General features: G+C 44.2%; 1 protein-coding gene across 2 annotated transcripts in view; it reads left to right on the top strand.

The window, feature by feature from the left end:
• The window catches only part of MED14 (mediator complex subunit 14), a 58,593-nt gene that overhangs the window by 17,999 nt on the left and 26,025 nt on the right, over nucleotides 1–14,569 (top strand). For both annotated transcript variants that reach the window (XM_048864504.2, XM_048864493.2), the window contains exons 11-16: nucleotides 272–397; nucleotides 1,104–1,182; nucleotides 8,558–8,717; nucleotides 9,128–9,322; nucleotides 11,606–11,740; nucleotides 12,213–12,289. In XM_048864504.2, coding sequence (XP_048720461.2) covers nucleotides 272–397; nucleotides 1,104–1,182; nucleotides 8,558–8,717; nucleotides 9,128–9,322; nucleotides 11,606–11,740; nucleotides 12,213–12,289 — 772 coding nt within the window. The remainder of the gene's footprint in view (nucleotides 1–271; nucleotides 398–1,103; nucleotides 1,183–8,557; nucleotides 8,718–9,127; nucleotides 9,323–11,605; nucleotides 11,741–12,212; nucleotides 12,290–14,569) is intronic.

The raw sequence follows: 14,569 nt of genomic DNA, 5'->3' as shown, positions 1-14,569 counted from the left end.
ATTTGACTGTTCTCCCTTAACTATAAATTGCTTTTCTGGCTGCTTTTCCAGCATTAACCTTGTTTCAACATAGGGGCCTTTTTTCTTGCAACTCCTTATTTGCATGAGAAATGAGGTAATGTGCAAATAGTCCTGCTGAATTTGGTAGGAGTACTTACAAGTGAGGATTGGCAGGATTAGGATCCTAGGTTTGGTTGACTGTGATGGGCCATTGTTTGTTTAAGTGGATCAGAACGTCATGTGCAATGTAGTAATTTTAATTTTTATTTAGCATTCATTGAGACGACTCTTCCAACTCTTGTTGTTCCAATTTTGGAGCCATGTGATCGATCAGAATGTCTTCACATTTTTGTAGATCTTCATTCTGGAATGTTCCAACTAATGCTTTATGGAATCGGTAAGTAGGTGAAATAGGTCATACTTAATACTTCATAAAGGCTCTAATCTTGCTTCCTTTATGTGAGTAAACTTCATGTGAGTGATTCCACTGACTCCATGGAACTATGTAGATGAATAAGGCTTACATGAGTGAATGTTGCAGTCTTGGTCTAAAATTAGGTATATAAATTTACAAATCCTTAATGTGACTGGATTTGCAATTAATTTAAGATATTTTGAATACTTAATCCTTTTACAATACATACTAAATAGTTAGGCTTTGTTTAAATTGCATGTTTTGTATGATTCATCATGATTGGATGGTGCTTTTATTGGATGGAGTGATTTAATGCACATTATATTTAGAGTTCTGTGTAAACAACTGGCGTGACCTAACAAGTTTTAAGATTCTGCTCTTGTATGTGTGTGTGCAGCACAGCATGGCTAACAGGTTCGGTGACTTAAGTTTCAAATTGTATGAGAAAAGTGGAAATAGGTTAGTTTTTCAGAACAGTATAACTAATTTTTTGTGCTGGGGTAGTATTTCAAAAGAGTTATTGCTCACTTTTAAGTGTGTGTATATATATATAAAAATAAAAATGTGGGTATGTGTATCAAATTAGACTGAAATACAAGAAGTTGTCTCTTACTCAGAGGTCCAAATTTCACTATTTACAAAGTAGATGTTAGACTTTTTGCTCACTTAAATATTTACATTTTTATAGACCAGCTGACACTGGATGACGTAGAGAAGTCAGTCAATGATGACATGAAACGCATTATCCCTTGGCTTCAACAGCTCAAGTGAGTGATCTTGGAATTATTCATTTAACTTACATATTATGAATTATAACATGTAAGAATAAGTTCTTTAGCATTGTGGGGGACGTATCCTTTCCCTATCGCAAGTAAGTTAGGGTGCTGGCTATCTCCTCTCCTTCTGCTGGAGTAGACTCCGTAGCCCTTTCCTAGCCTGCCTTTATCACACTCTGTCTGAAAATCCCTCCCCACGTGAGTTTGCACAAGGAGCTCCTTTGTAGTTGGGCTTCGCAACGCTGCATGGGTGAAATCTTGTCTCATCTGAAGTCCATGCCAACTCCTACTGACTTCATTAGGGTCAAAATTTCACCGTACGTGCAGACCTGCACAGTGTCCCCAAATCCTATTTCCCTCCTCCCACATTCTTACCCAGTTGAATGTTACTAGTTCTGCTGCAAAAAAAATCTCTCCTTTGTATCAGCAGAGGAAGCAACAGGAGTTGCCCATTGTCTGCATAATGCATTCCACTATTTTAGCACTTCAGTTTTGATCTGTTTATACCATTCAGGTATGTTCTAACTTATAGATTGATGTCCTCTGAAGCCCTAAGATTGCTGCACCTAATAATTTTAAGCAAATAATATATTAACTCAATAAAATATATGCCCTTATGTCCCTAGAGCCTTCCAAGCCTGACTGTAACAAATAGTACAAATACAATTTAAAGCCATGTGAAAACAAAATCCCATCTTCTGTTCCCCCGCTGCCCTGAAGCTCCCCAAAATCCCAGCACACTACTGTAAGGGTATGTCTACACTACGGAATAAGGTCGAATTTATAGAAGTCGGTTTTTTAGAAATCGGTTTTATAAATTCGAGTGTGTGTGTCCCCACAGTAAATGCTCTAAGTGCATTAAGTGCATTAACTCGGCGGAGCGCTTCCACAGTACCGAGGCAAGCGTCGACTTCCGGAGCGTTGCACTGTGGGTAGCTATCCCACAGTTCCCGCAGTCTCCGCTGCCCATTGGAATTCTGGGTTGAGATCCCAATGCCTGATGGGGCTAAAACATTGTCGCGGGTGGTTCTGGGTACATATCGTCAGCCTCCCGTTCCCTCCCTCCCCCCGTGAAAGCAAGGGCAGACAATCATTTCGCGCCTTTTTTCCTGAGTTACCTGTGCAGACGCCATACCATGGCAAGCATGGAGCCCGCTCAGGTAACCGTCACCCTATGTCTCCTGGGTGCTGGCAGACGCGGTACGGCATTGCTACACAGTAGCAGCAACCCCTTGCCTTGTGGCAGCAGACGGTACAGTACGACTGGTAGCCGTCATCGTCATGTCTGAGGTGCTCCTGGTCGCCTCTGTGAGGTCGATCAGGAGCGCCTGGGCAGACATGGGCACAGGGACTAAATTTGGAGTGACTTGACCAGGTCATTCTCTTTAGTCCTGCAGTCAGTCCTATTGAACCGTCTTATGGTGAGCGGGCAGGCGATACGGACTGCTAGCAGTCGTGCTGTACCATCTTCTGCCGAGCAGTCATGAGATGTGGATGGCATGCAGTCCGTCTGCTGCCAGCCAAAGATGTAAAAGATAGATGGAGTGGGTCAAAACAAGAAATAGACCAGATTTGTTTTGTACTCATTTGCTTCCCCCCCCTCCCCTGTCTAGGGGACTCATTCTTCTAGATCACACTGCAGTCAAGATGCAGCGAGGTAAATCTAGCCATGTATCAATCAGAGGCCAGGCTAACCTTCTTGCTCCAATAAGGACAATAACTTAGGTGCACCATTTCTTATTGGAACCCTCTGTGAAGTCCTGCCTGAAATACTCCTTGATGTAAAGCCACCCCCTTTGTTGATTTTAGCTCCCTGAAGCCAACCCTGTAAGCGCCCCTCCCAGCGTCAGAGCAATGGCAAACAATCGGGCATCTGAGAGTGCTGTCCAGAGCAGTCACAATGGAGCGCTCTGATGGGGCTAAAACATTGTCGCGGGTGGTTCTGGGTACGTGTCGTCAGGCCCCCGTTCCCTCCCTCCCTCCGTGAAAGCAAGGGCAGACAATCATTTCGCGCCTTTTTTCCTGAGTTACCTGTGCAGACGCCATACCACAGCAAGCATGGAGCCCGCTCAGGTAACCGTCACCCTATGTCTCCTGGGTGCTGGCAGACGCGGTACGGCTTTGCTGCACAGTAGCAGCAACCCCTTGCCTTCTGGCAGCAGACGGTGCAATACGATTGGTAGTCGTCCTCATCGTGTCCGAGGTGCTCCTGGCCGCGTCGGCTGGGAGCGCCTGGGCAGACATGGGCGCAGGGACTAAATTTGGAGTGACTTGACCAGGTCATTCTCTTTAGTCCTGCAGTCAGTCCTATTGAACCGTCTTATGGTGAGCAGGCAGGCGATACGGACTGCTAGCAGTCGTACTGTACCATCTTCTGCCAGGCAGGCAAGAGATGAGGATTGCTAGCAGTCGTATTGCACCATCTTCTGCCAGGCAGGCAAGAGATGGGGATGGCTAGCAGGCGTACTGTACCATCTTCTGCCAAGCAGCCATGAGATGTGGATGGCATGCAGTCCTTCTGCACCGTCTGCTGCCAGCCAAAGATGTAAAAGATAGATGGAGTGGGTCAAAACAAGAAATAGACCAGATTTGTTTTGTACTCATTTGCCTCCTCCCCTGTCTAGGGGACTCATTCCTCTAGGTCACACTGCAGTCACTCACAGAGAAGGTGCAGCGAGGTAAATCTAGCCATGTATCAATCAGAGGCCAGGCTAACCTCCTTGTTCCAATAACAACGATAACTTAGGTGCACCATTTCTTATTGGAACCCTCCGTGCAGTCCTGCCTGAAATACTCCTTGATGTACAGGCACCCCCTTTGTTGATTTTAGCTCCCTGAAGCCAACCCTGTAAGCCGTGTCGTCAGTCGCCCCTCCCTCCGTCAGAGCAACGGCAGACAATCGTTCCGCGCCTTTTTTCTGTGCGGACGCCATACCACGGCAAGCATGGAGCCCGCTCAGCTCACTTTGGCAATTAGGAGCACATTAACCACCACACGCATTATTCAGCAGTATATGCAGCACCAGAACATGGCAACGCGATACCGGGCGAGGAGGCGACGTCAGCGCGGTCCCGTGAGTGATCAGGACATGGACACAGATTTCTCTGAAAGCATGGGCCCTGACAATGCATGCATCATGGTGCTAATGGGGCAGGTTCATGCTGTGGAACGCCGATTCTGGGCTCGGGAAACAAGCACAGACTGGTGGGACCGCATAGTGTTGCAGGTCTGGGACGATTCCCAGTGGCTACGAAACTTTCGCATGCGTAAGGGCACTTTCATGGAACTTTGTGACTTGCTTTCCCCTGTCCTGAAGCGCATGAATACCAAGATGAGAGCAGCCCTCACAGTTGAGAAGCGAGTGGCGATAGCCCTGTGGAAGCTTGCAACGCCAGACAGCTACCGGTCAGTTGGGAATCAATTTGGAGTGGGCAAATCTACTGTGGGGGCTGCTGTGATGCAAGTAGCCCACGCAATCAAAGATCTGCTGATATCAAGGGTAGTGACCCTGGGAAATGTGCAGGTCATAGTGGATGGCTTTGCTGCAATGGGATTCCCTAACTGTGGTGGGGCTATAGATGGAACCCATATCCCTATCTTGGCACCGGAGCACCAAGCCGCCGAGTACATAAACCGCAAGGGGTACTTTTCAATAGTGCTGCAAGCTCTGGTGGATCACAAGGGACGTTTCACCAACATCAACGTGGGATGGCCGGGAAAGGTGCATGATGCTCGCATCTTCAGGAACTCTGGTCTGTTTCAAAAGCTGCAGGAAGGGACTTTATTCCCAGACCAGAAAATAACTGTTGGGGATGTTGAAATGCCTATATGTATCCTTGGGGACCCAGCCTACCCCTTAATGCCATGGCTCATGAAGCCGTACACAGGCAGCCTGGACAGTGGTCAGGAGCTGTTCAACTACAGGCTGAGCAAGTGCAGAATGGTGGTAGAATGTGCATTTGGACGTTTAAAGGCGCGCTGGCGCAGTTTATTGACTCGCTTAGACCTCAGCGAAACCAATATTCCCACTGTTATTACTGCTTGCTGTGTGCTCCACAATATCTGTGAGAGTAAGGGGGAGACGTTTATGGCGGGGTGGGAGGTTGAGGCAAATCGCCTGGCTGCTGGTTACGCGCAGCCAGACACCAGGGCGGTTAGAAGAGCACAGGAGGGCGCGGTACGCATCAGAGAAGCTTTGAAAAACAGTTTCATGACTGGCCAGGCTACGGTGTAAAAGTTCTGTTTGTTTCTCCTTGATGAACCCCCCCGCCCCTTGGTTCACTCTACTTCCCTGTAAGCTAACCACCCTCCCCTCCTCCCTTTAATCATTGCTTGCAGAGCCAATAAAGTCATTGCTGCTTCACAGTCATGCATTCGTTATTCATTCATCACACAAATAGGGGGATGACTACCAAGGTATCCCAGGAGGGGTGGTGGAGGAGGGAAGGAAAATGCCACACAGCACTTTAAGCACAGCACTTTAAAAGTTTACAACTTTAAAATTTATTGAATGACAGCCTTCTTTTTTTTGGGCAATCCTCTGTGGGGGAGTGGCTGGTTGGCCGGAGGCCTCCCCACCGTGTTCTTGGGCGTCTGGGTGTGGAGGCTATGGAACTTGGGGAGGAGGGCGGTTGGTTACAGAGGGGCTGCAGTGGCAGTCTGTGCTCCAGCTGCCTTTGCTGCAGCTCAACCATACACTGGAGCATACTGGTTTGGTCCTGCAGCAGCCTCAGCATTGAATCCTGCCTCCTCTCATCACGCTGCCGCCACCTTTGAGCTTCAGCCCTGTCTTCAGCCCGCCACTTACTCTCTTCAGCCCGCCACTTACTCTCTTCAGCCCTCCACCTCTCCTCCCGGTCATTTTGTGCTTTCCTGCACTCTGACATTATTTGCCTCCACGCATTCGTCTGTGCTCTGTCAGTGTGGGAGGACAGCATGAGCTCGGAGAACATTTCATCGCGAGTGCGTTTTTTTTTCTTTCTAAGCTTCACTAGCCTCTGGGAAGGAGAAGATCCTGTGATCATTGAAACACATGCAGCTGGTGGAGAAAAAAAAAGGGACAGCGGTATTTAAAAAGACACATTTTATAAAACAGTGGCTACACTCTTTCAGGGTAAACCTTGAAAGTTAACATTACATACATAGCACATGTGCTTTCGTTACAAGGTCGCATTTTGCCTCCTCCCACCGCGTGAACGGATTTTGGTTGAATGCCAGCAAACATACACTGCAATGCTTTGTTCTACAGTGATTCCCCAGTACGTGTTGCTGGCCTGGAGTGGTAAAGTGTCCTACCATGAAGGACGAAATAAGGCTGCCCTCCCCAGAAACCTTTTGCAAAGGCAGAACCGCAAATGCCAGGGCAAAGTAATCCTTTCACATGCTTGCTTTTAAACCATGTATAGCATTTTAAAAGGTACACTCACCAGAGGTCCCTTCTCCGCCTGCTGAGTCCAGGAGGCAGCCTTGGGTGGGTTCGGGGGGTACTGGCTCCAGGTCTAGGGTGAGAAACAGTTCCTGGCTGTCGGGAAAACCGGTTTCTCCGCTTGCTTGCTGTGAGCTATCTACAACCTCCTCCTCATCATCTTCTTCGTCCCCAAAACCTACTTCTGTATTGCCTCCATCTCCATTGAAGGAGTCAAACAACACGGCTGGGGTAGTGGTGGCTGAACCCCCTAAAATGGCATGCAGCTCATCATAGAAGCGGCATGTTTGGGGCTCTGACCCAGAGCGGCCGTTCGCCTCTCTGGTTTTCTGGTAGGCTTGCCTCAGCTCCTTCAGTTTCACGCGGCACTGCTTCGGGTCCCTGTTATGGCCTCTGTCCTTCATGCCCTGGGAGATTTTCAGAAAGGTTTTGGCATTTCGAAAACTGGAACGGAGTTCTGATAGCACGGATTCCTCTCCCCAAACAGCGATCAGATCCCGTACCTCCCGTTCAGTCCATGCTGGAGCTCTTTTGCGATTCTGGGACTCCATCATGGTCACCTCTGCTGATGAGCTCTGCATGGTCACCTGCAGCTTGCCACGCTGGCCAAACAGGAAATGAGATTCAAAAGTTCGCGGTTCTTTTCCTGTCTACCTGGCCAGTGCATCTGAGTTGAGAGCGCTGTCCAGAGCGGTCAGAATGGAGCACTCTGGGATAGCTCCCGGAGGCCAATACCATCGAATTGTGTCCACAGTACCCCAAATTCGAGCCGGCAACGTCGATTTAAGCGCTAATCCACTTGTCAGGGGTGGAGTAAGGAAATCGATTTTAAGAGCCCTTTAAGTCGAAATAAAGGGCTTCATTGTGTGGACGGGTGCAGGTTTAAATCGATTTAACGCTGCTAAATTCGATCTAAAGTCCTAGTGTAGACCAGGGCTATGAGTTGTACTCTATTGGCACCCTGGGAAATTATCAACATTCTTGTGTTACAAATTGTGGCCTGTAACTGAAGGCCAAGATAGTATTGCAATCCTTGAGGTAGCTCTGCTCTATTCTAAAACAGCCATTAGGACATAGCAGGCTTACTTTTGGGCATTATTATCCTGACTTGCAGAGGTTCCAAGCACCCAAAACTCCAGCTGGAGACGACAGAAACTGGATACTCAGTACATCTGAAAATCAAACTCTATATCTCTGGCTCATTCTCAGACCTAGCTGTGACTTGTTGTCTTGCCTGTGTGATCAGAATCCAATTGTATATATCTCAAATATAAAACTGAATTGGAGTCAGAATATTAGGATAAATGTGCTGTAATATCTTCTATGCAGGTCAGGCCGCCTTCATACCTGAAATTTCAGGTTCATATAATTGTGCTAGAAAATAGCAGAAACCAACAGAATAGTGCAGTATCAATGTCTGTTTAAAAAATAGTGACACAGCTTGCCAGAACACTGAAGAGAGAATAATTTTTTTCTTCAGTAAATTTTCTTTAATGGGTCATGGTAAAGTTGGAAGGGGCCACACTGTGAACTCACTAAAACCTTCAGGGTTTTCTAAGGTGTTCTCTAATTGTGTAATCCTACAGAAACGTTTCCAGCAAAGTCTTTTAAAATCTTACTGAATATAGTTCTCAAATGAAAGAACACTTCCCTGTAGTCTCTAAAATCCAAGTGTGGCAGCAGTAAGAATCTAAGCGTGAAATGAACTATAAATAAATGAAATTGAATTATCTTTACCTAAGCTGATGGAGACAAAATATAAACATAAATAGTGACAAGTAAATCTAATTTTTAAAATTCTATTGATCTAGGGTAATTAACTTTAACCTCACTTTGTATATAACTTTTAATTTGATAGTGACCCTGTATGACTTATTGTTTTGGAGCATTCTAATACATAAAAACTCAAAACACTAATGTTTGTTTGTTTTTTAATGGAAGGTTTTGGCTTGGACAGCAGCGATGCAAACAGTCTATAAAACATCTACCTACAGTAACCAGTGAAACATTGCAGCTAGCTAATTATGCTAGCCATCCTGTAGGAAACCTTTCCAAGCACAAACTGTTTATCAAACTCACTCGCCTTCCACAGTACTACATTGTAAGTAATTGGAAAACACTTTTCTGAACTTTGTGCTTGGAGACAAAAGCATAACAAACAGTTTTTTTTTTTAAATGTTAAATACAGCATGTTAGACTATATACCAGTGATGATTGCTTTAAATGTCTAGTCCCCATTTCTCTAGCTCCGAGTGTCTGTCTGTTAAGCAATATGGTTTGTATGAATGTAATCCATTTTTGTTACCCCACAAGCCTTCTAGCTTTCTTTTTATTTCCTAGCAGGCTGGTCTCCCTTCTCTTCCTGAGTTCTTTTCCCTACTACAATATAATCTTTTTAGAAAGAGACAAAATAGTTTTTGGAAGAGGAAAAACACCTAATGTAGTTAATATTTTTTTTTTTTAATTTTTTTCAAGGTTCTTCTCAAAATGAATGTTTTGTTTTAAATATAGGTGGTAGAGATGTTTGAAGTTCCTGGCAACCCCACAGAACTGGAGTACAGGAATCATTTTCTCTCTGTGAGCTGTCCTGAGGGAGATGACAGCCCTGCTACTGCACTTTTACTACAGCAATTCAAACCAAACATAGAGGAGTTGGTACTAGACACAAAAAGTGGGAAACACGCAAAAGGCGGTGCCAAGCGCAAGGTTTGTACCTCCATATAGAAACAGACATTAAACCTGTGTTTGCCCTCAGATTGTGACTGGTGTCTGGTTGTAGGTGAATTATAAGTACCTAAAAGATTAATTTGTTCCAGTTCAAAGCTAAATGCAGCTTGTGGGGCTCGCTGCCAGCTTTACTAATGACATACTTGAAACGTTGCGTCGCTTACATCTCACAACAATTAGGGCTTGTCTACATGGGGAAATGAAGCAGAATGGCTATTGTGTAATAAGCTACTCTGCAGTAGCTATTCCAGTAAAGTTATTGCGCTTTAAATACACACCCTCCCTTATTCCATAATAAGATCCATTTGTAGATGAGACCTTAGTCAAATACCCTTTCACTGTGTATGGTCTTCCCTTGTTTTAGCAGCTATACAAACAGATTAGGGGTCTTGAGTCATTCTGACTTTACTACTACTAGTTTTGACAACCTGGGCTTACATATTTATTTTAAATAAAGTAGATGTTAGATAAAGGCAACATTTAATTTGTTATATTGGAATAGTAATAGTAACTTAATTAAACTTGGCTCTGATACTCAAATAGTTGATCTGTTTTTAATCACTAGAGTCTAGTAACCCTAAATTATGCTTTTACATGTATACAGTTTTAACTATTTATCTTTTTAAGTAGTCTTTGCCTACTTTGCCTGGGGTTATCATGGATTGAATATATGTAGAAGGTTTTTTAGGGAGATATTTTACAAGAAATGGTGAATAGATGGAAAGAACTTTGAGTTCACATGATGGAGTTATATAGTGTAAATTTTCCAGTTAAAAATGTGATGACTATATGAAAGGTAATAAAGTTAAAGGGCTCTTGTTCAGTTCAATTTCAGTTGGCAGCTTTGTGCTATCAAGATCATCTATACCATTTCTTGGTATGGAAACTTTAATCCTACAATGAGATCTGCATGGCAAAGTCCTGCTGAAGTCATCACTGAGACCCCTGCAAGGAGCCTGTCTGTGTTGTGCTCACTGCAGGGTCAAGATCTAGAAAATTAATTTTCAGCTCCCAGTCCTGTGTGACTATGGGTATGTCTACACTGCAGTTAGACACCTGTGGTTGGCCTGTGCCAGCTGACTTTGGCTTGGGCTGTAGGGCTGTTTAATTGTGGTATAAATGTTTGGGGTGCAGCTGGAGCTCTGGGACCCTTCCACTTCAGAGTCCTAGGGCCTGGGCTCCAGCCTGAGCATCTACACTACAATTAAACAGCTGCTTAGTTTGAGCCCTGCCAGCCTGAGTCAGCTGGCATGGACCAGCTGCAGGTGTCTAACTGTAGTGTAAATACCGTAAGTGTGGAGTGTTCTTGGACCTAATGTTTAAAGATATGTAAAGTGTATGTTTTAAGTGTGACTTTGTATTTCATTTAAAAATAAACAGGATGATTGTGGTGATTCCTGGTTATTTCAGTTGTGTTTAAGTAACTCTTGTTTGTGTGGGGGGTTCTTTTTCTTTTCTTCTTAACTAGACCCTTGTCTATGCTACATAATTTTGGCAGTTCTGGAGCCTTTCTAGTTTCCGAAATATCAGATATGTTTATGCATTATCAGTATCCTGTTTTACAAAAGTATACCATCTTATATATTTTAAAGTGCTTGTTTATAGGGTTGTGTTTTACATTTTTGCTGCAGTTCCTTAGTGTCGTCTGCTGATGTTTGCACAGGGAGCTCCTTTGTTACAAACTAACTTCAGATATAATGCAATGAGGAGGCTGTGACTGGACAGTGAGAAGGGATAGGGGAAAGGATGAGGCAGCATCAATAAGATGCTGTGATTATTGAGCAAAAGCTAGTGTATTTCAAATATTTCAATGATACAGTGAATCTGTAAGAAGTGTAAGTAGGAGGTTTGTTGAAGTCTTGTGGCTTAAGTGAGTATTCAGAGGGAATTTAAAGGATTGTAAGGTAATGTAGATTGCAAGTCCCAAAACCTCTATTTTGAGGAGTTGGTCTCGTCACTATGTGGAAAGGTACTTCAGGTTGACCCATAGTATTTTGGGGGGAGTACTGTGTGTGGACACAGTAAATTAGTTTACACAAGGAAGGTTGGAAAGTGTGTTAAACACTAAATTGTTTTGTGAGAAAAAATTATAGAATGGTTTTCAATGAGCCCGATTGAGTCCTCTAACCCTTAAGAGTAACCATATGTGCCCAATGAGTATTAGCTGATCAAGGTTTTGTTCTGCATTATCACATTTTGCAGGGTGACCGTTTTTATTCCAAACAGGCTAGTACATATCATCTTTCTCTGTTTGAATTCTAGCTGTCTGGTGATCCGTGTTCTGTAGAATCTAAGAAACCAAAACGGTCTGGAGAAATGTGTGCCTTCAATAAAGTCCTAGCTCATCTTGTAGCAATGTGCGATACAAACATGCCATTTATAGGACTTCGTATGGAGGTAAGTATTATGAGATTAAAATTTTCCTGGAATTTCTTTATACAAACTGATTGATTTATCTATATTTGGGGGCATGTGCTCACATGTCTTCCGACATGCCTGCATACTGTTCTTTCTCTAGTCCTCTCTGATTTCCATCTAAATGTCAGGAATCTGTTTGCATGGGCCAACTGAGTGCTTTAGAGCATGGTCCTCCTACTCCTGTTGCAGCTGTGGCTCCCTGCCACAACTGATGCTCTGGAGAGGGAAAGGGGACAGGGGACAGTGAAGAGAGAAAAGGGGAGATAGTGGGATGTGAAGGGGAGACGAGATTGTAGTGTGGCCCCCTGTGTTCTCAATTTTCCATGCTCAGAATGTGAAACTGTCACTTGTAGCAAGATACACACTTTGGGAAAGTGCACACTCTCTCTCCCTCCCCCCTCCCGCATGAATTTGTTTGTTTTAACTTAATGAAATCTTCCTTTTTCTTTAGTTGTCTAATATGGAGATTCCACACCAAGGAGTACAGGTAGAAGGAGATGGCTTCAGCCATGCTATACGTTTATTAAAGTAAGATATTGTTATACACTTCATTTTATCAAGTACGTGAACAGTATTAGGAAAAAGGATCATTTAAAGAGTTTGACACCTTGCAACACTAAACTTTGAAAAGCATTTTCGTTTTAAACAATGGCTTATTTTACACCCCCAGTCGTTTAAGGTAATGTGGCCTGTGGTGGGGAGGGGAAGAGTAAGAAAATAATATATTGCCCTTTATTGTTGGAACAGCCAGTCCCTGGTGTCTGCTCATAGATGAGAATTGACCAGCTTAGGGGCATGGTCTCTGTCTCTTCCAAACATGACAAATGCACAGCAGCTATAAGTAAGGCTAAGATTCTGTTGTGTATTTTTAGTAAAAGTCATGGGCAATAAAGAAAAATTCACAGAAGCTTGTGACCTATCCCTGACTTTTATGGCAAAATGGGGAGCTGCAGGGTCCCCACACTGCCCAGGCTCAGAACTGTTGGGTTCCTCCACCTCCTGTGGCTCTCAGGTTGGGGCATCTCCGCCTCCTGCGGTGGCCCAGAGCACGTGGGCGGCGGCCCGGAGCTTGCAGTTCCCAGCCACCATGGGTGGCAGAGAGACCCTGCAGCTCCCTGGCACTGCAGGCTCAAGTCACGGAGGTCTCTAGAGATCAAGGATTCCGTGACCTCTGTGATAAAATCGTAGCCAAGATCTGTCCGTCCTTGTTCCAGCCAAAGATGGCTTGCTAACTTAGCATCTCCTGCTACCATCCTTGGCAGGAATTGCAGTTCTACAACTAGCCTGTGTCCCAGGTTTCCTGTGTATCTCTTAGCAATCAGGAGGTTAGAACCTTGGCTTGGGACGTTTCACAGTACCTCTCTCCAGGAATGTGAATTATACTAATACATCCAGCCCATAGTTCTTAACAGCTTCCTTCTCATCCTTCTGCCAGGTGAAGGCTTTAATATAGCAGTATATGGTTTTCTTGAACTGTACTTCCTTCTTCATTTATTTTTGTAGATTTGAAGTGTGCCCTTTTTTGTATTTTGGCACACCTGAAATTAACATAATTTTAAACCTTTTTTCAATAAGTGAAAGAAAAGGGATGTTCTGTAGAAGCCAGCAATTTTTATTTCCCCACATCTCAAATCACTTGTCCTCAAGCAAAAACTTGAATGCTTTAACAAGAGTCCCTGGTATTGTGCTCTGAAGATCAACAGACTTGGGCTCTAATGGGCCAGTGGAAGGAAGCTAATTCCTAACCTGAGGACTTTTCACTGAGAATACTCATCAGTAGGCCCAGATCCTAATATCTAGAGACAACTGGTTCAGGCAACTGCAGGTGACCTCTGTAGTGATAGCTCATGAGGAGAGTTCTCTGATGTAGTCATGGCTTAAGCTGGTAATGTAGGAATTGCCATGCTGGATCAGACCATTGGTGCATGTGGTTCAGTGTTCTGTCTCCCACAGTGGCCAATACCAGCTGTTTTAGAGGAATCCTGAAGAGAGAAACTGCTTGTAGAGGAAGTTTCTTCCTAAGCCCCCTCATTTATTGCCTAGCTTATACCCTGAATCAAGAGGATTTATATCCATCTTAAAAAATCCTCTTGTATAATATAATGTAACCTTTTCATACTTTGGTAATGAAAATAAGCTCTACTGATAAAGCACCTTTATACTGGTATAACTATGTCTACCCTAAAGTTGTGCTGCTTTAACTACTGATTTAGAAACAGCTATAGTTAAAGCAGTACACAACTGTGTATACAAGCCCATATTTCATGTTTCAAAGGGATATATGAAGTCTAAGCAAGTTTGAAAGAAGGACTGTAGAGGGCATGTGAACTTTTAACAACTTTTAACTTTCCAAGTGTTGGAAAGAAGATGCAAGTTACATCAACTTAAAGTCCCTCTAGGAGAGGGGTTCCCAAACTTTTTGCCAGCATGACGCCATTTTAATGAAGTCTTTTTAGCTTGGGAGCCCAAAGAGCATGGCGGACATCATTTTGAAGAGCAAAATGGTGTCCCCTTCACAGGGTGACCTTGCACGCACCATATGTGTGAGATAATGCCACGTGGAGAACGCCATTTTGTTCTATAAAATGACATTGACTGCACAGGGTGACCTAGTAGTATTGTGCATGTGAGGTTATGCTGTGCAGAGGATGCTATTTTGTAGAGCAAAATGGCATCCTCCAGGCATTGTGACCTCGCATGCACGTAGGGTTGCCAACTTTCTAATTGCACAAAACTGAACACTTTAACCCCTTCCCTGAGGCCCTGCCCCTACCTTGCTCTTTCCCCAAGGTCCCTCACCCCCACTCA

Source organism: Caretta caretta, chromosome 1, assembly GCF_965140235.1.
Source record: "Caretta caretta isolate rCarCar2 chromosome 1, rCarCar1.hap1, whole genome shotgun sequence".
Classification (NCBI taxonomy): domain Eukaryota; kingdom Metazoa; phylum Chordata; order Testudines; family Cheloniidae; genus Caretta; species Caretta caretta.
This window is presented reverse-complemented; position numbering and strand designations above follow the sequence as displayed.